The sequence below is a fragment of the Podarcis erhardii genome (assembly GCF_964252035.2).
Source record: "Podarcis erhardii genome assembly, chromosome: 3".
Lineage (NCBI taxonomy): Eukaryota > Metazoa > Chordata > Lepidosauria > Squamata > Lacertidae > Podarcis > Podarcis erhardii.
Genome location: NC_138507.1, coordinates 51,450,644 through 51,476,405, shown reverse-complemented (window position 1 = coordinate 51,476,405; position 25,762 = coordinate 51,450,644). Strand labels below are relative to the sequence as shown.

Here is a 25,762-nt window from a genome sequence, read left to right as displayed (position 1 = left end):
TGTTCTGGGAAAGAAAAGGCTTTATACTGACTGGTAGAGACAATAGTAGGGTGAGATAGTGGAGTGCATCCCTGAATTGCATTGCTACACCTAGAAGTGATGTTTACTCAGAGTGCAAAGATAATCAAATGGTGCCACAGAAATACGGGGGGGGGGGCAGGGAGAAGCAGGGCATGTGCTTTTCCTTATTTCAGCTGGAAACAGTGACAGAAAGGAGTGTAAATGGGTTTATGGGTTGTTGACAAAGGGTCCATGGGTTTCAAAATGAGCAAAATAACACTAAATCCAAGAAACATATGAGCAGGGTGTGTGGTCCTGTGACAATGGGATGTGATAACAATGAGCAGTGGTATGGAACAACTGAGGGCTACAATGCACAAACAATGTACAAAACGGATATGGAAAATGTGGATTTGCAAAGGAGGTGTAGAAGAGCCCAGTAACAGTTGCTCTGGGAAATTTGAGATACAGGCCTTTCAGTGATTTGTGGACATCCTTCCTTAACTGATTATGCCAAGGACTGAACCTAGGAATGTGTATGTGCAAAGGAATTGCTTCCCAGCTCAATTTCTACAGAAGTTCCTTTCATGATTTTTGCATGGGGTTCTTGGGCTTAGCAATGCTGGTGACTCATGCACAAAGGAGAGACCAAACAGAGATTTAGTTAATAATGTCATACGACTTGAGGAGGCGAAACATATTTAATTCTGCAGGTACAGCCTGCATGTGCAACTGGGTGCTATTTCAGGCAAGGCAAATGCAAGCAGTGGTGCCATCAGGTCAGAACTTTGGGGTCAGTGAAATGAGCAAAACACCGGAGAGCTAGCTTGCCATGTTGTGAAGTAAGCAAAATAGCCAACACTGCTATTTAAAGAGAAAAGGGGCACCATAAAAACCATGAAATCCAGGGTCTAAAATTCCCTAACTGCATACAAGCTGACTTTGGTACTTAAGGACTGTTTCTGTGTATGTCCATTTATGTGACTTTAGTCTATGAGGCAGAACATTTCCCCTTCAAAACAATATCCGCAACAATATTTCAAGGATTAAAGCTGCACACATACAAAAGATGGTAGTACAAAATAAACCAGCATGGCTGGGGATGGAGGTGAAGAAGTGGGTGCTGCAAGTATTTGTTCTGTGGGAAACAAACAAACTGTATTGCATTTCTTTAAAGGACTTTACCTGAATATTCTGGCCACATTGGTGCAGACATCCTTGTCGTTCATACGCTTCTCCAACATCAGACAAAGCTCTGGAATTGCTTCAGAGTCCAGGAGCTTGCACCTTGACTGAGGCAAGTCAACCAAGTTCCGCAAAGTGGCAGTGAGCTGGAGAAAATATATTTAAACATGAATAAATCATCACATTATTATGAGTCCCAGACACTTTTGAAAATTTAACAAGGTTAGATCTAGCCTAAGCCTCCTCTGATGGCCGCTCTAAGAAACTCTACAGACATGTATGAAATAGTGTGGATTATTTAAACTCTGGAATACGAAGCAATGATGCAGACATAATTTAAAAAAAACAGGATAGAGGACAGCATGAGTCGCATTTCTCTATTTTGAAAGCAGACAGTATGTTGTTCCTTCCCTGGATACAAGTGAATCCATCTCCTCCTGCCTTTTGACCTGTCTTGTTTATCTAGTATCTCTTCACAACTGGGCAGGGAACTACTGCCTGTGCGTGTGATGATCCTTCCTTCTTTTAGCCAAAATACTAGAGCAAACCATGACAGACACTCCTAGATGAAACCAAATTTCCTAAACCCATTTCAATCTAGCTTCTGACCAAGGGCTGGGGCCAATATTTACCTTCACCAGGAGACAGACAGAAGGGGTACAAATTCTGCCACTTTCAGCACCTTCATTTTCAGTATCCTTCTGGACCAACTTTGTGGATTAGAAGTACAGGACAGTAATTTTGCAGTAGTTCTACTCCTACCTTGCTGAAAGGATCCAGAAGGTGGTTTTAGGAGGCTGCTGCCCTTCTCTGCAGGAAATATTCCTTCTCTGCAGGAATTATCCTGCAGTGTTTCTCTTATATTTAACATCTGCATTCAACCATCGGGGAAGGTTGTCTTGCAGTTTGGAGTGAGATGTCATCAGTATACTGACAATACCCAGTTCTCCATTTCTTTTCCAACAGAACTAGCTTTAGCAGTTTCTTGCTTTAACAACTGCTTGAAATCAGTAATGTGGGGAATGTTATCTCATCCAGGGCAAGGAACCAGGAATGCATTTGGGGCATATTTCTGGATCTGAGTTTCCTCCTGGGTTGGCAAAGTGTTGCATGTGGCGCTCAGTGTGTCCCTTTCAGCACAAATTTCAATGGTGCCCTTCTTTAAACAGACAACTTGTAATGTGCATGCCCTGATAACCTCACAACTTAACTACTATATTACAGTTTGTGTAAAGCTGCCCTTGAAGATAATTAGATAATTCAGCTGGTTCAGAATACAGCAGGATATGTCCACCACTAACTGCATGGAGTATGTTATACCATATTTACAAGAACTCCGCTGGTCATTGTTTCCAGCCTAATTTCAATGTGCTGATTTTAACTTTTTAAACCCTGCATGGATCCACCGTATTTGACAATTTGTCTTCTTACACATGTACTTTGCTATGCCATAAAGTAGGAAGCATGAAGTCTGATAGTATGTGCTGCACCATCAGTAGCAGAGACAGGTTTCTACCAGCAGTAAAGCTTTTTTTGACATAGCATCCACAAATCAGAGTTCACTGCACAAATCCCTTTCAGAAGGCAATTTAAGTGTTTTCTTTTTAGGCAGACCTCTGGTTTGTCAGTGACTGAGAGCTATGGCTATTTTAATTATTGGTTCCACATGTTAATGCTGTTTAAATGTTGACTTTTTATATTTTGCCTTTCATGTACTTCAGAGCATTCAAAAAGAAGACTATATATACAAACAACTGGTAAAGCCAGCAAGGACAAGATTGCCAAGAGTGGGACAGGTGGTGGTGAACAGCAGCTTTGGGGTTTTTTTAAAGCTTCCTACATTTTGGATGTCTTCATTTGCTACTCTCTGAATAGCTAACCCACTGAACAAAAATAATCCAGCTTTAACAAAATGTGAACTGAGAAATGAAGGAAGGCAAGTTGGGGTTGCTCTGGAACAGTGGCAGCTAGTTAAAAGGAGCTTGCCCTTGTAACACAGCAACTTTTGTTTTTTCTGGAAGCTCACACTCAGACCATGAAGTCAACAACCCTTCAAGAATTTGGTATTCAGAGGTATACTTCCTTCCATGGAAGAAAACAATCATGGCTGGCAATAATTTCAGCAGTGAATTCTACACACTAATTATATGCTGTGTGATGACATACTTCCTCTTGACTGTTCTGCATATGCTGCCAACTGATTTCATTACATGACCCTAATATGAAGAGCAAAGGATAAAAAGTCTCTCTATGCATTTTCTCCATCCCATTCATAAACTTATAATCCTTTCTCATATAGTTATCTTTTCCAAAAATAGAAAACTCCCAATAATACTCCAGCCTTTCCTTGTAGAGAACATGCTCCAATGCTTTCATTGTTTCAGTTGGTCTTTTCTGTATTGTCCCTGGCTCTGCTAAGTTGTAAGTTATATCAACAATATTGTTCTCTTGGAGTTGCATCTCCTCTTCTACAGAGTGATGACCACAATAGTAATGATAATCTTGGTTAATTCAACATTAAAATCCCTCCAAATTGTAAACTTTCTACAAAGCACAAGACAAGCAAAAGTGGGGTTGTTTTGATGAGAACTTTACCAATGACTCCCACTGCTAGACTTACATAAATGCCCTTTGCAAAATGATCTGCATGTCCCCTCTACTCTTGTCAATAGTCAGACTCCAATTTCCATGTTTCATCATCATCCATACTGGAACAAGAGCTTTTTCATCGGCTATTGATGCTATACGGAACATCTATCTTGCATCTCTTTGCTTCACTGACTCTCTATCCCTTTTCTAATCTCCTCTGAAAATTGCCTCTCTGCTAGCTTGCTTTTGCCTCTTAAATAATAGAATAGGGCATAAAGACATTTGATTCCATTCCTTTATCACTTTCCCCCCAACTTGCCAAAAGCATAGAAAGTAGTCACAAGAATTAAACTTTTTTTTTTTGCCTTCCCTTGCTGAAGTACTACTATTTTCTCATAGTGACCCCATGATTACTATACACTACAGTCTAACACCACCATATTGTTTGTGTGCATAACAGGTGAGATAGATAATTGTAAGAGCATCAAACAGCACTTCCTATAAGCTTGCTCTGGATCCCTTTTAAGGACTTTGTTAATCACTAAAATAAAGCACATGTTACTATATTTAGCAAAATAGAGCTTTTGTTATTTATGTGGCAGAATGTTTTGGCTTCCAGAATACTTCCAGGGAATCTTTCTATGAGTAATACTTCATTACCTCTTCTTTTTCAAGTGATCAGAGCAGCTACAATTGTATATGTAAAGTACAGGAAATAAAACCAGAGACTAAGATTCAAGAGATTAGTAAGTATGTTGAAATAAGGGGTATGGCAACTCTAAACAAATTCATCTAGGCAACATGAGCTAGTCAGAGAAGATAAATTTGCACTACACTTGAACAAGATTTGAATGGATTTAAATAAGTGTGGAATGATAAACAAATAGCAGTGATTGGTAATGCTTTCCTTTTGATATAAGGAAGCTCTAAATAAAATAAAGTTGGTGTTTTGTATTAACAAATGATAACCAGTAGAAATCAAAATATCTAAGGGGCAAAGTCAAAAGTGTTTTAAAAAGATAACTGTATCTTATACGGGAATATATACCGTATTTTTCGCCCCATAGGATGCACCTAGTTTTTTTGGGGGGGAAATGGGGAAATAATCCCCCCCCCAGGTGCGGGGCTGGGGCGGGGGAAGCCCGAGCTTCCCCTGACCCCAGCCCCCAGAACAGGCTGCTATCCCACGTAGAGCTAGCGGAGGGCTGCGCGAAGCCCGAAGCTTAGGGCGTGCTGAGCTCAGCGCGCCCCAAGCTTCTGGGTACCGGCAAGCTCTCCGCTAGCCGTGGGAGAGCTGCGTCTTCCACGGCTAGCGGATAGCTTCCTGAAGCCTGGAGAGCGAGAGGGGTCAGTGCGCACCGACCCCCCTCGCTCTCCAGGCTTCAGCGAAAGCCTGCATTCGGCCCATAGGACGCACACACATTTCCCATTCATTTTTGGAGGGGGGAAAGTGCGTTCTATAGGGTGAAAAATACGGTAAATGGCTATCTTTAGTTATTTTTTGTTTGTTCCTATATTTCCTATTCTTTACCATAACTTGTGAAGTTCCAACTGTCATACATAAATACACACGTACCTTTTTTCTCCCTCTCATTGTTTTATACTTTATGCAAAGTCTCAAGACTAGTCCCAAATCTTATCTGGTTGAAATAAAAGTTTAACTCTGACCTGAACCAAGAGGTGTCCTGAACTGGAAAACCGAGCATCATTTTCATTAATTTCATTGATCTGCTTCATTAGTTGCAACAGTATTTCAACAGTTCCCTTGCTGACCATCTCATTAATGAGCTTTGTATTTCCAGAAATGAATTTTATAGCGCCCATACAATAGAGAAAGGCCTCAGTAGTTGCTTGCAAGTCTTCAGCTCTCAGAACTTCTAGCAGAGAATCTATGGAGAAAATTGTGAATGCTGATCTGAACAATGCTTATTGCCTCTTACCTTGAAGTGACCAAGAGTGGCAGTGCCCAGACATTTGCCCAAGGGAAATGCCCCACCTCCTCCTTCCCAAGGCAGCCTGCTGTACCCGCCCCCCCCCAAAAAACCCCTGTTCTGAAAAGGAACAGGGCTGGGATGAGGGGCTATAGTATCAGGGAAACTGGCTGGAGGGAGCTTGGGTGAGCAGAGCTGATTCACACAAGCTACCGCCACCCCATTTTAGAGTGTACATATGCAAGACTAAGTAATCAAAATGAGGCATCATCTATTTATGTTGCTGATTACTTTCTGGGATCAAATACATTCACTACCTTCAAGATAGCAGGCTGGCTGGCTGGCTGAATATAGATGTGAGCTGACATTTTTTCTGGTGCTCAGTTGTGGTTTATTTGAGTTAAAAAGGTTAAAATAAAAACTTCCCTCCATCCTTGAAGTATCAAAGGCAGACATACCTGGATACTGAATAGTGTGGGAAATTCAGAGTGCTTTATGCTGGGGGGGGGGGAGGGGGGAAGCAATCTAAAATCAAAATGCAGCCTAGAAATCATGTCTGCATTCCTGCTTCATTTCTAGACTGCTCCATTTCCCCCAACAAATTAAATGTGTATTTTCTCTTATAAATTACCCAAGAAATAAAACATGGGTACAGCCATGGAAGAATTTATAAGATACTTACCCAATATTTGGTCATGTTGAATGATGGAATCATTTTTTTCATTTCTGCTTATTTTAAACACCAGTTTGCAGACATTAAGCAGGTTCTTTCCACTTACTTTCAGCTGCAAATAACACAGGAAAAAAGCAACATCAGTGCAATCAATACTTGATGTGGAAATCTGTTTTAAATAGACAAGGATCAGTGTGTCAAAAAAGTGCAGGAAGGACTTGATGGGTTCCCAAAAATCTTAAACTATGGTTTAGGAAGCTGGGGTAGTTACATCATAACTGGCTGTCTGGCATAATTAATCACAGAATTCTCAGACTCTCCTTTCCTAACTGTGCTCTTGAATTCCTGGGCAAAAGTGATATGACTGCTCCTTATCCAAACAAGCACACACACATATAAAGGCACATGCGCGCGCGCACACACACACACACACATTGGTGAGAAGATATGGAAAGCATGCATGAAATATTACACAAAAATTTAATCAGGCATAACACAAAATAAACCAAATAAACCAATTCAAACCATTTATGCAATTTTTAAGTTCCACTGTTTTGGGTGTGAGAGATTTAAGCATGAGCTTGATTTCAATGAGACTACAACCTTTCATGGGCAATATATATTAAAAGTATAGAAACCAAAAGGCAACTAAAAGGCTCGTTCATATTCATGTGCTTAAGTCAGAGATCTCTACAGATGTGCCTAATTTTACCTGTATTGCACTCATGATTCTGAGGTCTATTTTTATAGGAGTGAAGGGTTTTTGTACAAATGCAGTTTAAAATCTAAAAATGAGAACGTCATGTCAGAACGGCTGACAAGACTGTTCCTTCACACCCATTACAGTCATTCAAGCTGTATTAAAATTTTAACTGAGTATGAAAACTGAAAGTATGCAAATGTGTTTCACCTCTTTCCCCCCAATATTTTCAATGTGGAATAAGAGCTTATGATACATAGAGCAGTGAGAGAAACATAAGATTTTTTTTTCCAGATCCTTAGGTTTTTTAATCAGAGATTTCATCTTTTTTATTGTGGGTTGCATTTTAATGGTCTATTTCTGACAGGAAGTTTCTGTGGCTTTACTTAACAATCTAATACATCTGATTCACTTGAGAGAGGCTTATAATTTTCCAGTTTGATGCATAGCACAGCATTAATAGACAAATATTCTGGATATTCTGGTGCGCTAAAACCAATAAAACAAAACATATATTTGGGATACTATGTAGCAATGCAGATTTTTGTTTTAATAGGGCAATTATTAAAAATCACATGCTCACAGGATTTGTATTTCAGACTTATAAAACTATGTTAATCCAGTATTTTTGAACTTTTGGTTTAACTCTGTGTGTTCTCTTTTGTGAAAAGTTGTTGTGTTTCTTGATACTTAGGATTCATCATACAATTTCACACAAACAGGGAGCTTAAAGCACATACAAAACATCACATTGCACCATGATCCCTCCAAACTTTTAACTTACGCCCAGAATAATTTTTGCAAGTTTCAGGCCAAGCGGATCTGAAGCAATGTCAACTAATTTGTATAAAGTCTTCAGAAGCAAATTTCGTCTTTTAAATCGCTTGCAAAGCATATTTCCTTCCTCCAAGGCCTTATAGAGAATAGTACAGGCATGGCAAAGTCTTTCTACGTTGTCCTCTATTTGATATGGAAAAGAATAAAGCAACATCAATTATCAAACATTTTTCAGAGTCACTAAGAAAAAACAAAACCATAAATTGACTAAAAGGAAAAGCGTTACACAGATATAAGAAACTCAGTATCAAGCATGATTCTAAAAACTGTAAACTAAACCTGAAACCTTTAGGTCAGGGGTGAGTAATCTCCAGCCCACGGGCCTAATTAGGCCCATCAGCTCTCTGCATTTGGTCTGTACTGTAATGCCATTTTGGCCAAGCTGCGCCCCCCTGCCCTATTCATAGATGTCATATGTCGTGCAGGTAAACATGTGGCTCAGCCAAAAGGGGTTTGCAGGCATCACTGATCAGCTGATTGACAACACTTGCAAAGCACCTCAGGTGCTGTGAAGCCCTATGCACAAAGGTTTGCAACCTTCAATGACCAGCTGATCCTTGGAACTTGCAAAGCATTATACATAGTGTTCTACAAGCACTGATGATCAGCTGTCAGTCAGTACCTTGCGGGTTATGCTTTTGTCCCCATGGTTTGATTTCACACCATGCAGGCAAAAGCAGGTCACCTGATATCACTGTGATCGGCATCAGCTGAATGTCATCAGCATACTGATAGCACACTGCCCAAATCTCCTAATGACCACTCCCAGTGGCTTCATGTACATGTTGAATAGCATTTTCCCCTACCCCAAATCTGAAATGGCAGTCCTGATCATAGTGCTGAAAAGCGGATGTGGATCACGCCCTCAACCATAAGCCACAATATATTACCAATGCAAGTACATTAATTGGAATATCAATTACTGGAAGTAAGTATTGGAAAATCTATTTTGTGAAAGTCATAACAAGTATCATAGAAACCATTATGCACCAGACTCTAATTCATGTAGAATTGGTAAAATTTTCATATTCCAGTAGTTTTCTTCTTCTTCTGTCTCATTAGCTTCCAAAGTATTTTCTGAAATTTGAAAACATGTTATTAAGTGACCACACATTGAAATTTACACAACATATGCAAAACTGATTTTAACAACCATATTAATACTTTAGGATGTGTAAATGAGTGGAATATTGACAATCTAAAGTACAGTATCTGCCTAAGCAATAAAAAATTATTTAAGGTTATTATTTTCAACTACCTCAATGTATGTTTATATTTTTTAAAAGGAAACTTAAACAACAAAAATTGACAAGTTGAGCAAAATGTCTTGGTGGTTTTTCGGTCATAACCACATCTTTGCAGTCTGGTCAGAGAAGTGACATTGGCTTGCATTTATTGGCTGCTGTTCTTAGTATGTAAATACAAAAGCCTTAGCAACACTGAAAGTCGAACCCTTCCAAGCTTACTGTTTCAACCTTTTTGCAGAAGCAATGGAAAAGAAATACACTAAGCTTTACATATAAGTGAATCACTCTAACAGGTTCTTAGCAGTGTAAAATAGCTTGATGTCAATCTGTACTAAATGAGAATGTATATTGGGCAGCTGCATACGAATTCTAACCACTGCTAGAATATCATAATACTGAGTGATGATGCTCTTTTGCAGCTTTTGAATGCTCCATTAAAAAGACTTTTGTAATGGGTTGCTTCCAATATGCCTGTTTAGCAAATTAGAGTACCAGGCAGGTTGAATCACTTCTAGGCCAGTTTTTAATTAGAAGGGAACACTCAAAAATTATGTAAGTGAAACAAATCTAAAGACTATTTCAAATTTCAGGTATAGGTTATATTTTTAGTTAGAAAATAAATAAAACAGAACATCATGTCTATTCAGAAACCTGACACAATGCAGCAAGGTGTGAAAGCTGGCATGGTGCAACTTTTAGATTTAGTTGGCATGCTAGTATCAGGCACAATCTTTTCTAAGCATGTTTACTTGGAAGTAAACCCCAATGAGTTATTTCCAAGTATTTTGTGACAACACCCTGTAAAATGTTAGCTGTGAGTACTTCTTGAAGAAAAATGTTGAGAAAGAACATAATTAGCAAATTACGTCTCACTGCTATCACGATAAAAACAGCTTCATGAAAAAAATCAGATGCTTACAATTATGCATATCACTTATGTTTTCTAAATGCAAAGGTGCAACCCAGCAGTGTACAAGAAAGAAAGCCAGTAATTTTTTTAAAAAAAAATCTATGCTCAACCAAACTATGTGATGTACCTGACACAGTTGCAGACTTAGTCCACTCAGTGTTTTCTAGGCATGATGAAGGACTTTCTTGCCCGTTAACCTGGTCACTTAAAAATGGGAGATGAGATTAACACAGAGAAAACTGTAGGTACACATCAACATCATGTACATAGTAGCACTTTCAGCTTTCCATGCACACAACTGGGAAAGTCATTTTTGGGAAATTGAAAGTGCACCTCAGTGCTGGTAGAACTTTACCAAATCATCCCCCAGGAAAATGCACACACTGTAGTCTCAGATCTGGGGTTTTCTTAGCAACCCAAACTAGAACATAAACACCAACTTTCTGATAAACTGGAGAGTTGGGCTTCCCGCCTAGCCCAATAGCTTCCTATTATCTGATTGGGACTACCAACCACAGCTCACAATCAGAGGATCAACGGAGAGGCTGCCAAGTGTTGACACTGAGAAAATTCTTGGCCTAAGTTAACTCACCACAATCAGTTTGGGAATCTTATAGATAGAGCAGGAGTCTGTCTGCTCTGTCCAGCCTTAGCTAAGCAAAAATAGCCATAAATTTATTTATGTCTTCTGGTGCCAGTCTGGAAAGCCAACAGGCAATCCCCAGCTGAGGCAAAAGGCCCATCATCATATTATATACATTTTAACCAGCTAGTTATAGGAGCAATGAAAGCTCCTATAAGCTCCTTTTGTGCTTCCACCTCACTGATTAATACCAGTACCACTTGTGTTTACCATTATCATAAGTGAGACTTGTCAATTGTTTAATACAGTTAATAATTTTATATATTACTTACATTTTCCCACAAGTTGTATTTAAACAATATTTCACGAATCAATCAAAGCATGCTGCAATTAAACCGTCAGGCCACAAGAGGCCGCCATTATTGAACATAAAATACTGACAAACTTCTTTTTCTATTCAAGACAGAGAGAATCAACAGTACAAAGGATTTTGCTGTCATGAAATAATGAAGTGAATCTAAATCTTATCTTTAAATTCTACTTATGGTACTTTCTTAGAGCAATTGGTGCTCATGCAAAATGTATATATTAACATCTGATCTTCAAAAAAGGTATACATTTTATATTTTCAACAGAAAACATCAGGTAGATTTTATTTTATTTTACAAAAAACTGTTTGCTTTGAAATACTCTTCTATCATTTCAATAGTATTTTGCAGTGTAAAAAGTCTGTGAATTCTCATTTCTGAGCTCAGTTAAGATTTGCACAAAACAACCATACATCCATTTCGCCCTTAAAATCCCCACACTTGTTGGTGCTTGTGAGATAAAGACAATTCTCTTAATTATGAGGAGTAATTATCTAACCATCCCATTATGCATATTAAGCTTCTGTAAACCAACTTGGGAAGGCTTTGCTGTGAAAGGTGGCATAGAGTACTTTTAAAGAAACAAGAGTTCTGCTTGAATTTCAATGGTCCCGTGGTAATTTGGTCACAAAATGTTAATATGAAGTAACATTTACAGCCAGTGAATCCACTGGGCAGTTCTTATGGCTAGAAGTTCATGACTAAGTTACTATCAAATTCCAGAAAAGGGGACACAAGGTTAGGGGGGAAAGGAAGGAGGGGAACTAGAGCAGAAGCTTATGTTTGAATTATATAGTTTTTTTAGATCCCATAGGATTTTATACAACTCATACTTATGAGTAGGTCAATTGATTTCATTGGGTCTACTCTGACTTAGTTAGAGACAACCTTATAACTGTAAGCATCATATACCTGAATAACATGGACATAAGAAAAATTAAAGGTGCCTATTATGTAGAGCAGTGCTTTTGTCAGTGTGAATACTAGAATTTAAAGAGCATCAATCCACTTACATAAGATTTTAATCCTACATTCTTTGCTACCATAATTAGGCATTGTCAAATCATATTCACTAAGCACAGTGAAAATGAAATAGAACAATCTGCCTCAAAACTGGAGGGCATGTAAACATCTAGTATTCAAAAGTAATATGGATAAGAAAAAGTGAAAACGTGCCGATAGAGATAAATCAGTTTAGGTGAATGTAAAGAAATTTAACTGCAACAGTAATTCTGCGAAGTGACAAATTATTTGAGTATACCTGCAAATTTAACAATTATCACTCTGTGCGAGGCACAGTCTCATCAATTATGAAGAATGGTAGATGCAAACCCTTTGCAAGCAAGTATTCACTTGGGGACGAAAACTAATTTCCAGCCTCGCTGCCATACAAAATGAGCAGAATGAAAGCAAGTTTGGAAAAGCTCAATACATTTTTGCAGCCCATGAAATCCGTTATACAAAATATTTTAGTATGAAGGGACATAAATCAGCTTAGGATGAAAACGAAGCATATTCTTTCCTCTATATCTGCCTCCTTCCACCAACTTGCCCCCCCCCCAACTTTTCCTATTAAATTTCAAGTGCCCTGTGTTTGGCATCCCATTCTGCACCCATTCCTCATTGCCTTTCAATCTCTTTCCTTTTGTTTGGTCTTTCCAATATACCGTAGAATGTGCAGACTTGGATTAAGTCCAGGACACAAGCTGTTTTCCAATAGCTACATTCTAAACTGTTAGAACTGGTTATCAAATTACTTTCTCAGGCTCGGTGTTAAAGAAACTTTAGCTGATAATATAACTCTAAAATATTACTACGAAACATATTGTAATAAACTCAAGTGTACTCAAGCATTAATTCCATCTTATTTTAGAAAAGTGATAATATAGCAACAGCTGGCACAATCAGGTACCGTATTTTTCCCTCTATAACACGCAGATTTTTTCTCATAAAAAGGAAGGGGAAATGTCTGTGCGTGTTATAGAGCGAATGTGTGGTCCCTGGAGCAAAAATCAAATCGCGGAGCTTCACGGAGAAGGGAAATCTGAAAAGAGGAAGCGGCTGCTTTCCTGCATTCTGCCTCAGGGTCTTACTGCCCACCCTCCTCTGTTTCGTTGCTGTGTTTGCTGAAACGGAACAAAGAGCAGGGAAAGCCCCTCCCCTCCAGGCAAGCAGAGGGGAATTCCTCTCTGTGCGCGGGTGCTGCTGGGGGAGAGGGAGAGAGAGAGGGGAAGGGAGAAAGAGGGGGGAGGGAGAGGGAGAGAGAGGGGGGGGAGGGAGGGAGGGAGGGAGGGAGGGAGGGAGAGAGAGAGAGAGAGAGAGAGAGAGAGAGAGAGAGAGAGAGAGGGATGGCTGGCTGGCTGGCTGGCTGGCTGGCTTGGGTGGGGGGAAACTTTTGCCTTTCTTTCCTCCCTCCCGTTAAATCACTCTCCTGCATTCTTAGCCAGCTGCTTCTCTGCACACCCCTCTCATGTCCCTTCTTTGTTTTTCCTTCGCTCCCCACTTAAAATGTGCTTACAAAGCATGGATCCACATGGATCCTCAGGATCTTTGCATTGGGTCACCCCACATTCACCATCAGATCACATAGCATGTCCATGGCTACAGCCTGCCCCCCCAAAATCACGCACCCACTGTTGCCTGGGGCTGCAATGGTGCAAAAACTTGGTTAAAAAGCATGGATCCACATGGATCTTTGCATTGGGTCACCCCACATTCACCATCAGATCACATAGCATGTCCATGGCTACAGCCTGCACCAAAAAAATCACGCACCCACTGTTGCCTGGGGCTGCAATGGTGCAAAAACGTGGTTACAAAGCATGGATCCACATGGATCCTCAGGATCTTTGCATTGGGTCACCCCAAATTCACCATCAGATCACATAGCATGTCCATGGCTACAGCCTGCACCAAAAAAATCACGTACCCACTGTTGCCTGGGGCTGCAATGGTGCAAAAATGTGGTTACAAAGCATGGATCCACAGGGATTCTCAGGATCTTTGCATTGGGTCACCCCAAATTCACCATCAGATCACATAGCATGTCCATGGCTACAGCCTGCACCAAAAAAATCACGCACCCACTGTTGCCTGGGACTGCAATGGTGCAAAAACGTGGTTACAAAGCATGGATCCACAGGAATTCTCAGGATTTTTGCATTGGGTCACCCCAAATTCACCATCAGATCACATGTCTGTGGCCACAGCATGAAGCCCAAAAATGATACATCCACTGTTTCATTCAGAATGTTTTTCCCCTTGTTTTCCTCCTCTAAAAACGATGTGCGTGTTATGGTCAGGTGCGTGTTATAGAGCGAAAAATACGGTAATCGTTTGGTGGAGGAGAAATTGGGTACAAATCAGACATTTTTTTTACTCCTGGCCTCTTGGAAGTGGCAGATTCTTCTGCAGCAACAATTGCATGCATAGAGTCCTGATCAATCTTAAGCAGAGCAGATGCACTGGCAAGAAAGGCAAAAAGTAGAACTATTGGCTGATAACCACTGGGGAATTAAGTATCAATGACACCTGCTTGAATGGAGACAAAATGAGCATCTCGCTAAAGTTAATAGGCCCAAGGACATTAAAAAAATCATTGCCTGGGAAAACAGTGGTATGTTTTTTCTTTGCAATCATCTAACAAGGGCTCAGAATCCATGTTTTAGGGAATGTAGCAGAATGTGTGCATCCAATACCCTAGCCACTTTTTTGTTTGGAAGCTTCATTAGTTGTCATTATTGTTAAACAAAATAATGTTCCTATAAACAATGCAAACAAATGTAGCATCAATCTTTGAGAAAGAGGTACAAGAAGCTTAAAATACAGCCTGGACAAGAATGATAGTTTTGACCCTGGGTCCTGTATGTTTAGATCCATAAAGAGTATTTGGAGAGGGGCAGCGATTTGCTGTTGTCAGGAAAAGGGGTATAGGAAGTATTCCTTAATTTTGTAAACAGTTGTCTACCATTTTTTAAACATTTTACAATTTACAACAGCAGGAAGCACAAAGTTTGGTGCTAAGATTCCTAACACCAATGCAAGAGGAAACCATTTGATCCTTTGGTAGATTAGGAACTAGTTTTCCTTACTGCATCAGGGGATAAAGCTAAAAACACTTGCCAAGGGGAGAAGCAAGCCAGTGTCTTTTTAGGAAGCTGGCAGTTGAACCAGGAATAAAGAAATACGTTTACCTTCTCACCACAATGGTACCTATTTATCTACTCATGCTGGTATGCTTTCAAACTGCTGGGTGGTAACATTATTTGAAAGATTTGTTTCATTTATAACTATCAGTAACTGGAGAGTTACTAAGAATTCCAAATAGTAGCATATTTTACAGGAGGAATTTGAACACTGTTATCATCTTTAATCTGGACCATAAAGAAGGCTGATCGCCGAAGAATTGATGCTTTTGAATTATGGTGCTGGAGGAGACTCTTGAGAGTCCCATGGACTGCAAGAAGATCAAATGTATCCATTCTTAAGGAAATTGGCCCTGAGTGCTCACTGGAAGGACAGATCGTGAAGCTGAGGCTCCAATACTTTGGCCACCTCATGAGAAGAGAGGACTCCCTGGAAAAGACCCTGATGCTGGGAAAGATGGAGAAGGGGACGACAGAGGACGAGATGGTTGGACAGTGTTCTCGAAGCTACAGGCATGAGTCTGGCCAAACTGTGGGAGGCGGTGGAAGACAGGAGTGCCTGGCGTGCTCTGGTCCATGGGGTCACGAAGAGTCGGACACGACTAAACGACTAAACAACAACAACAAATCATCTTTAATATGTAAAATCATTTTTTGGCCATGTAGTTGAAAAAGAATGTTTTTATTTGGCCTCTAGCATACCTTAATTTTTGAGCTAATTTTTCAGCAATAGCTATGGACCAGATTTAATTATGCCATAAATCATTATTTAATCCTTCTTAAATATATCCATTTTCTTGTGATAACCATCATGATGGCTAACAGTGGTGTAGTGCCATGAAGTCACCCTCCCGACAGCAATACCACTGTCACCTGGGACACAGGGAAGGGCAGTGAGGTCAGTGCTGTGTTGGTGCACTGCTGGAGCCAACATGGCCCTTCTGTATCCTGTGCCATCCTGCACCCTTGCACCACCCCACTAAGCAACAGTGATGCTGATGCCAGGAGCGTGGCTCCATGGCAGCACACCAGCTGCTCCCACTTTTAAGCGTTTTGTGTGAAAATACCTGAAGATAAATAAAATACTGACCATTGATTGCTGCACTGAGGTGAAGGCAAAATGTCTGTCATTTGTGAATATACTTCTTCCCCTTCTATCTTATTTTGATGCTCTTTATATGTTAATGGAGCACACTTATCCTTAAAGGTCAACTGGACAGTCAGGTTTTGACTTTCACCTCTAGTTCCAGAACTATCACACGTAGTAGGATGGTCTTCAAAATTCAGTGTCTTACCTGTTTTAACAAAATGGTTAAAGTGTTCTTATAAAGGAAACATACAGAAAGATGTCCTTAAAAGGACAGCTAGTCTTCTGAAATATTATTATTCACATTGTAATAACTGTCCTTGCTAGCTGGCATTAACTAAAATAAGAGAAATCTGTATAAAAGGAACTGATGCAGGCTGGTATTCTTTCCATCAAAGTTTTTTCTAAAGACACATGAACTCCTAATGACATCTTTATTCATAAGAGCTCAACCTTTCTACTGTATAGAAACTTTTTTTCCTAAACTAAGTGAAAATGTTTTATATACTGCAGCATCAGTAGTAAGATAAGGTTAGAGAAGCACACTCAAATTTAATAGTTTCCCCAAAGCAGTCTCTCTCTAACTTTCTTCCCAAAGGACAAAGCAGTAGAAATATGCTTTCGTCAGGGATGCTTTAGCTGAAATAATATTTCTGCACTACAAGGAGGTTGGACTAGGTGACCCTCAGGATCCCTTCTAACTCTACAATTCTATGATCCCACCCCCTTGATTGAGAAGTAATCCCCTCTACCTTCTTAGATAGTATAGAAATCAAGAACTATATATTATATCCATCTATATATAGATGGATGTGCTCCAATCTAACTACCTGGCATTTCAACCCAAACCCTTCCTTCATACATTCAACTAAATCCTGCCCCCCCCCCCAAAAAAGGGATCAGATTTTTTTAAAAAGAAACTATTCCAGGGTTTGATGTATCTTCACTGCAGTTGTCTGGATCCTTGGTTAGTTCTATTGGTGAAATGGGAGGAAGGTGACTTTTGGCAATTCCCCATCCCCCTGCAGCCCCTTGCACCCTCTGAAAGTCTCTGGAGGGCTCAGGGACTCTCTGGAACAGAGTGGTGGGGCTACAGGAGGAATTGGTGAAAAATGTCCTCCCTCCTTTTGATTGTGGGTTCCTCCACTGGACTGAAAGTTTTCTATAGATGGAAGGAACCCATCCATTTGTAGAAGGTTAATTTATGGACTAACTACACGTGAAGCTAGTGGCAGGATAGTATTTGTGACACTGATTTTGTTAAAATTAAATACCAGGCACATGGGGTGGTGAGGAGGATAGTCAACAGAACAGCAAGGGGAGGGGGAAGCATGGCTTTCTAAATAGCTCAGTTGGTTAGAGAGGGGTGCTGATAACACCAAGGTTGCAGGTTCGATCCCCATATGGGACAGCTGCATATTCCTGCATTGCAGGAAGTTGGACTAGATGACCCTCAAGGTCCCTTCCTACTCTCCAGTTCTATGATTTAAGCCTTCCCTCCCAGCCACAATCTCATTTAAAAGTCACACGAACACAGCCAAACATAGTAACTGGAGGTCCCGCTTCCACAAAATGCTAATTGCCCAAGCATTTATGTTTTGGGTATGCGTGACTTTTAATGAGATTAAGCCTCTCCTCCCATGCTGTGAAGCCAATAACTACTGCAGCTCCCCCAGCCTGGCATTTCATTTAAAAAACAACACTATTTCTGATCACATCATTAGCATCTTGCACAGTTTAGGTCTTAGGATCCACACCAATGTATGAAAAGACATTTCACTTGGGATGAACTGCAAACTAAAACACTGGACTTTAAGAGAAGGGCCATAGTTCAGAAACAGAGCATCTGAAATGCATGTGGAAGGTTTTAAGTTCAATCACTTGGCATCTCCAGGAAGGGGAGGGAGAGAACCCTGCCTGAAATCCTGGAGAAACAATATAGAGCTAGATGGATCAGTGGTCTGAGTCATATAAGGCAGTTTCCTATGTTCCTATGACCGCAACCTAGGGCTGTGGAGCAGTAAATTTTCTGCATCAGCAGTGAGTTGGACTAGGGGACCTTTGAGATGCCTTCAAACTCTATGACTCTATGAAATCCAATTGTTCAGTTAGGCTGACTTTAATATATTTTATACAGTAATTGAGTTCTTACAAAAGCTTGGTAAAAAGGATTAAATAGAAACATTCTTACTCTCATTGGGAAGTAGTATTTTATCTGGGAGAAGGTTTCCATGAGATGCGGTTCTAAACAAACGGGCACGAGCATTGCTGATTCTCCTAATTTCCTCTGAATCTATTGGTGATTTAGGAGGTGAAATATGATGCTCCTCATTATTCCTGGGTGATGACAGCAACTTTGGCTTCTGTTACAAGAAAAGATCTAATTTAACATGCAGGCACTTGTAAGAATCAGAAGACGGAGGTTATTAACATTATGGGTCTTGCCATAATCTATTTATTGACAAATTTCTTCTCATAATAGTTTTCCCTGAGCAAGAAGTTCCACTAAACTTAAGCCAGTCTGTTTACTACTTCATTTTATCTTCCTGGTAAATAACAGGAGCTGACTCAGAGGTCTTAAGTGAATTCACAAAGGAACAAATACTCCGAAGGGTATTTTTGTTACAGACCACTGTAGTGAAATGCCACAAAACTTATTTACACACATTTCCAAAGATGGTTTTGGAAAGAAGGGGGGTGGGGAGAAGCAAGACATGGATGCTTCAGTATCAGCCTCTGTAATTTTACTTCCAATGGATAGGACTAGGAATATGCCACAGTTCCATGGGACTACAGAAAAAGCACCGAATGTGGTAGTGGGCATAAATTCACTTTCCTGATAATCTAATTGTAAAAAGCAAGTTCCTCCTGTGCTGTGTAAGAAATGCTTGCAGAGACCTAAGGAGCCAGAGAGGCAGCTGAAAAATACTTAAGTGATGGAAAGTGGCCTTAAGTGTCAGTCTGCATTAAGTTTGCAGAATGCAGTCTTTCTTGGCACATAATTTTAATGGAGCACAGAATACACAAAGCCCTGCTAAAAGATAATACATACATGGTCCAGTGGGCTTAGACGTGCACAAGAGACAGGCCTTGATTCAACCCATTCAAAGCTGGAAGCATGGAGACTGGAATGAAAAACAGAACATATTAATTAAATGTGTAGATAACATGTTTTTCTTCACAAAGTACTTTCTATGTACATACTAATGGAGTGAAAATTCTACCTTTGCCAAATTGCTTTACTGAAAATCGCTTTTTGGAATGCAAAACAAAACACAGGTTAGAGAAGATGTAAAGAAAACAAAGGGGCTAGTTATATGCCATGGTGCCTATTCTACTTAATGGCACAAGGAATAATGCTGCCTTATTCCGAGTCCCCTCTATGCTGGCTACTGAGCAGCTGTAATGGCAATCCATATCGTGATATTGCTTCTCTTTTAGAAGCAATTCCTTTGGGAATGTCAAAATCAACAAGAGCAGGAGATGACACATCCAGAAAGCAAATGAGAGGTGCTTCAGCTTCCTACACATTAAACCTAATAATAGTTTTGGGTTGACAGTGAATACTTCTTTTCCTTTTAAAAGTTGTCAGAAACACTTCAGTTAATTCTAGCCAAACTTCTTATCAGCTACATCCATACAGCAGGAAGCATGGGAGATAATAGCCCTTCCCTCCAAAACCCCATACCTAAAAGCAGAAGGTGGTCTATTTTCAGGTGTTCTTGAAGACGCAGATCCAAAAAGCTTCCTTTGCTCCTCCCTTGGTGTGAACGGTCTTTGAGTCCTTAAAATCCTTAGTGTATTTCGTGCTTCATTTATTATCTCAGCACTGGTCTTCTGGACAGCTAATGGGGGCTTATAGAAACCTTCTGAATATTCTACATTTTTGTTCTTTGAGGGCTTCATTTTTTGATAGAAATGAGTTTGCAGTAAGTACTCCAACACTGTGCAGAAGAGATAGGAAATATAAAACTTCTAGAAACTTGTTTGCAATGTCAGTATTTCAAGGTTCAGATCACACTCTGATGAACATCTAATCCCTGTGTTTCCCACTGCATTGGTCATTAGTTCATGCTGCTCAGCCATCTGTCTGCACCACAGATTAGCATGGTCAGTCTAGTCTGCATGGCAGCAGAAGCTATTCTGCTGCAGGATTCTCCAGTGCTGCTTTGTTTCTGCTATTATTGATATATTTGTGTTACTTCCTGATACAATTAAAGTAATCAGCAGCACATGCAAGTGCAAATGCACCCTTAAAGCATCAAGACCATTACGAAATGCAGTGGTACCTCGGGTTACATACGCTTCAGGTTATATACGCTTCAGGTTACAGACTCCGCTAACCCAGAAATATTACCTCGGGTTAAGAACTTTGCTTCAGGATTAGAACAGAAATCGTGCTCCGGCGGCGCGGTGGCAGAAGGAGGCCCCATTAGCTAAAGTGGTGCTTCAGGTTAAGAACAGTTTCAGGTTAAGAACGGACCTCTGGAACGAATTAAGTTCTTAACCCGAGGTACCACTGTAAAACATTATGTCAGACAATCTCTAAATTCACAGAACCTATGCACAGCATAGCCTTGCCCATCAGATAAGACTGCTTTAAATAAATGCAATAATAACAATAATAAATTATTGCTTTCAGAATCTAAAATATTTATTTGCAGTGTTATATGCGGCCCATGGTAAGATGTAAGATGAGCTTAATACACACATGAAAGTAATACTTATGTGATGTTGAAGAGGGCATTTTGTCTACAGTGTATTGTTTATATAGGATGACAAGCTGGATATTTTTTGTCTTTTCAGTGCATTTCTGTAGTAAGGCTTACTGAACATTTTCTTCTTGTTCAGCAAAGAATCCTGGATAATAAACCAAATTTGAAAAATCCCCTTGGGGTGTTATTGGGAGCTATTGGTATGCATGTGGGGTGGTTGTTGATCAGAGTAGAAGAGCAGTATTTAAACTCTATGGTCTCCTGGAGGACTTCCAACATACATTTAAGGCCATTTTGGAAAGTGTCCTGGATATTCCATCTGAACTATGTCAGAGTATCTCCTGTGTGATTTTCTAACTTCTGTCAGTATACAATTTATAACTTTACATTTTACAACTTCTACCTGCATTATGCATGTGGTAGCTGCATTACTGGGGGACTAAGGCAGGCCAGACACACTCAGCTAATGGGCCAGGTGGTTGTGATCCCACTTTCCCACAACTTTAGAGCCTATGTGGATTAGCCCATTCAAAGACGCAACTTTTGGAACCTGGGAGAGAAAGGCACTCTCAGATAACTCAAGCTTCCTTGCAGTACTGAAGTGCCAATGATTATTATCCTACTGCTTTATTATTAATGGCAAAGAAACAATGGAGAAGTACAGTGAGCACAGAACATCACTTACCAGCGGGAAGGAAGTCACACAAACATATGCACAAAAGATACTCACCAAAGGATTCACTGCTATGCACTTTCAGGGCCAAACACAACAGTTTCCTGACTCCATAGAAAACTTCATTAAATAACCATATAAACACCCACAAGCTGAAGATGTGGTAAATACTACAATGATGATATCACAGCAGGATCTGAATGATAAAAAGAAAACATTTACTGTCAAAACAAACAAGACAAGTTATCAGTGCTATCTAGGGATTGTTCTAATAGAAAATGTAAACCGAAACTACAGCCAAAAAGAACAAACACTAATATCCTACACAAGACAGATCATCAACTTAAAAAATGCAAGCTCCAGACAGTCCATATCTCAATGAAAGATTTCTTCCACATTTATGCAGCTTAAGGCAACATGCCAACTCAATTTCTTTGTAGATAACCATCAAAAATCTAACCAGAATATTTATTGTTAATTTGTTGCCTCCTCTGCATAAAAAGGCATGGCAGTTTGACTTCTAGAAAAAACTTCTCAGGACTTTGCGTAATGTGCTTCTTTCCAAACCACTTCTTTTTAAGCACAAACTCCACAGCCATTACAGTATTACATTCTTTCAAAGAATCCAAGCTTCTTACTGAACAGTAACTGGAACCTACTTCACACATGCATACACACACTTGATTTCTCTGTACTTCTTTAATGTACAGTGGATGACTGGCAGGTGAATGCAGGTTTCTCAAAGAGGTTGGTCTGCTATTATGGCTTTTCTCACTTAGGTAAAGGTAAAGGTACCCCTGCCCGTACGGGCCAGTCTTGACAGACTCTAGGGTTGTGCACTCATCTCACTCTAGAGCCAGCGCTGTCCGCAGACACTTCTGGGTCACGTGGCCAGCGTGACAAGCTGCATCTGGCGAGCCAGCGCAGCACACGGAATGCCGTTTACCTTCCCGCTGGTAAGCGGTCCCTATTTATCTACTTGCACCCGGGGGTGCTTTCGAACTGCTAGGTTGGCAGGCGCTGGGACCGAACGACGGGAGCGCATCCCGCCGTGGGGATTCGAACCACCGACCATGCGATCGGCAAGTCCTAGGCGCTGAGGTTTTACCCACAGCGCCACCCGTGTCCCTTTTCTCACTTAGAAATCATTTTAAAAGCTTTTGAGAAACCTTCAATGGAATAGGCTGAAAACTACTGCTCTTAGGTATGCCAACTGGCCTCTGAAATTCAACATGCGGAAAATGCAGCTGGGAAACTACACATTCATTGAACACTGAGCAAGCTGGAGGGATTTATTGGCAGGAAGAACTTCCTGCCAGACCTTTTCAGAACCATAGGCTGTGCCAACAAAGTTTTAAGTTTTTAAAGTTTTTAAGTGTTAAGTTTTTATTTCAGTAGTTACACGGACTTTTCTATAACTGTTAGATGTATGTATGTTTGTATGTATGTATGTATGTATGTGAAAATACAATTCAGTATATGGTAACCCAGTTCACACATCAACCATGGCTCAGCATGTGGGCTTCTGAAGTGAAGATCCCAGCTGCTGTACTCCTCATCCAATCCTGCTGCTGCTGTGCTATCTGGGGCTAAGCTATGGTTTGGCTTTGGGCTCATCCATACTGTCATTTGATGTGGACAGTAAACTTCACATACTTCCATTAATTGTTAGCTATCTCACCAAACTACAATACCCAGGGTTCCTTTGAGGAAGTCATGAGAGTTAAAATGATGAGTGAACTATACAAATTTTTAGAGTAGATTAACAAACAAACCAATTTTCTAATCTGGAAAATTGCATCAGATACGTATATTTTTTGTGAGTTGTTTTTGTTTATGTTTCATTTTTGTTTCTTCTCTTCTATCACAAACTCCAAGCTGGAGTCATGATTTTGGCTTGTAAGTACTAACAGTAGGTTATATTTTAATTAAATAAGTGCTATAATCAAATGATAAATTAAGTTTGCGACAGGAATATAAACAGAAACAAAATCTTTCAGTTTCAATTTCTATTATACTCCCTGTTGCACTGTAAAGTTTTAGAACACCTTAACAATTCCTATGTCGCTGGTCTCAGTCTTTGAAGAATGAGTCATTTCCTTCTACTTTAAAATCCTTACATTTTGCTCTAGAGATATACCATTTATTGGATTTTAATATTTGCTCTCTTTTAATTAAGTAACTGGCAACCTGGGAGACATGAATACATTCTGTACTGTAGCAGAAGCATAGCCCATGACAGGTTCTAATTAAGTTTCAATCAAATCTCCTTTCGATCTTAAATTGTCTGCCTTACAAGCACATTTATGATGGAGGCGTTGATTGCAGAGCCATAGTCAAGCCTGCAAACAGAATTTTATTACAAAAAAAAAAAAAATTCCTGTCTCCTCACTTACCACATTTTGACCAACTCTGCTCATAATGAAAAAGTTATGATTTATTCGTAGGATATGGCATAATTCCCTCAAAAATAATAAAACACACATTATTAAAAACATGCTCCTTCAGTATTTGTGTTTTATGTTTTATTTGAATAATGAAGGAGCCACATATCCTTAATCTGAATGGCATTCCTACACTGGAAGAACCATCATGTCTTTGAAATAAAGACTAATCTGAATTCTGAGGGAAAAATAAAAGTTAGCAGCACATCAGAGCTGCTTTCCCCCCAGTGATTCGAAAAGATTAAAAACTCACAAAGAATCGTGCTGATCAGGTCTCAGGAAGGGAATTCAGGAGAGGAAGGATGAAATTTGTTTTTCTTCTGTTGAAGCCCCCCTAAGGCCGTTGCCAGAGGCATACTTAGGCCCCCTTGCACCCCAGGCAAGAAGCTAATAGTGCTGCCAGCTGGCCAGAGAGGAGGCCCTACAGGCCTGCTATGATGGAGTCAGAGTGGAAGGGTGTGATTCATACGCCCCCCTTAACCTGGGCCCTTGGCAGGGCCAACCTTACCAACACCTAGGTACACCCCTGGCTATCACTGTCTATGTAGCACTAGAGGATTTAGGTTTAGGGCTTCCTACTTGCCTTGATTTATTCTCAACTCTCTTTTTTTAATAGCAGGGGTGAGGATGCTGGAAAATATTAGGCGTGTCCCTTTCCCCTTTCTTTCATTCTGAAACATACCAGTATAGTCCAAGGAAGGGAGTTTATTTTAACTCTAAAAGCATATACCACCACCCAATTCTAATCTCCCCACCCTCCAGAATACTTACTTTTTATATATTTTAGTGTTTTAGTGTATGCCACTCTAATACCCTTAGGGAGAGAGGGATATAAATGGTTTTAAACAAATAAGTTAATAAATAACTATAAACTGCTATTGAGCATGCCCATTTCTTCTCCTCCTTCCTCTACAAATGGATACCCTTGCATTCCTATATCCTGAAAGTAAACATGTGCTTGTTGCACTGTATTTGGAGTGTGTGTTTTAGATTATTACAAACTTCTATATACATTTTTTTAAAAAATTGGTTACCCAACAAGCACTCAGTTGCCTAACCTGCACAGAATATTGCTTAATCGATTGCCACTAATTTGATTTTAATTTTTATAATGAATATTTTGAATGTGTGATTATTTGATTATTTGATTATTTGATTATTTGATTATTGTTAGCCGCCCTGAGCCCGGCTTCGGCTGGGGAGGGCGGGATATAAATAAAATTTATTATTATTATTATTATTATTATTATTATTATTATTATTATTAAGTTCACAATAAGTTAGGGACCAATTTAAGATAGCCAGACTACAAACAAATTATAAGATCAACCTTTTGTCTTCATTTGTCACAGTTTTCCAAACTCTTTTAAATAACAGTTTTCAGGCCTGGTGTAACTTGAGATATTCAGATTATTTCTGAACCAATCATTGATACTTCAAAGGAATCAGAAGAATCAGTGCAGCTGGCACAACTTCCCCACCACAGTTGTTTTAAATGAATTTAAATGAATCTACTAGCTGGGGCTTTTCACAACCACCACCCCTGCCTCACACACAAACACAAACAAACAAACAAACACACACACACACACACACACACACACACACACACACACACACTTCCTGAGCAGAAGTAGCCATATACATATAGGCCAGATAGTGTGGGATAACTTCA

The 25,762-nt window shown here is 39.8% G+C and overlaps 2 protein-coding genes across 2 annotated transcripts in view; both read right to left on the bottom strand.

Moving 5' to 3' along the window:
* ARMC2 (armadillo repeat containing 2) overlaps positions 1–21,476 on the bottom strand; it is a 30,509-nt gene extending 9,033 nt beyond the window's left edge. Inside the window, exons 1-11 of the mRNA XM_081856986.1 lie at positions 21,374–21,476; positions 19,944–20,199; positions 19,308–19,380; positions 18,447–18,618; positions 16,259–16,463; positions 10,200–10,276; positions 8,906–8,992; positions 7,863–8,038; positions 6,388–6,490; positions 5,443–5,663; positions 1,186–1,331 (exon numbers count right to left, since the gene is read on the bottom strand). Of these exons, the coding sequence (XP_081713112.1) occupies positions 1,186–1,331; positions 5,443–5,663; positions 6,388–6,490; positions 7,863–8,038; positions 8,906–8,992; positions 10,200–10,276; positions 16,259–16,463; positions 18,447–18,618; positions 19,308–19,380; positions 19,944–20,199; positions 21,374–21,386 (1,529 nt within the window). The 5' untranslated portion in view covers positions 21,387–21,476. The remainder of the gene's footprint in view (positions 1–1,185; positions 1,332–5,442; positions 5,664–6,387; positions 6,491–7,862; positions 8,039–8,905; positions 8,993–10,199; positions 10,277–16,258; positions 16,464–18,446; positions 18,619–19,307; positions 19,381–19,943; positions 20,200–21,373) is intronic.
* A 224-nt stretch (positions 21,477–21,700) lies between these two features.
* The window catches only part of LOC309339316 (uncharacterized protein), a 55,693-nt gene continuing 51,631 nt past the window's right edge, over positions 21,701–25,762 (bottom strand). Inside the window, exon 8 of the mRNA XM_081857528.1 lies at positions 21,701–21,839. Coding sequence (XP_081713654.1) covers positions 21,814–21,839 — 26 coding nt within the window. The 3' untranslated portion in view covers positions 21,701–21,813. The remainder of the gene's footprint in view (positions 21,840–25,762) is intronic.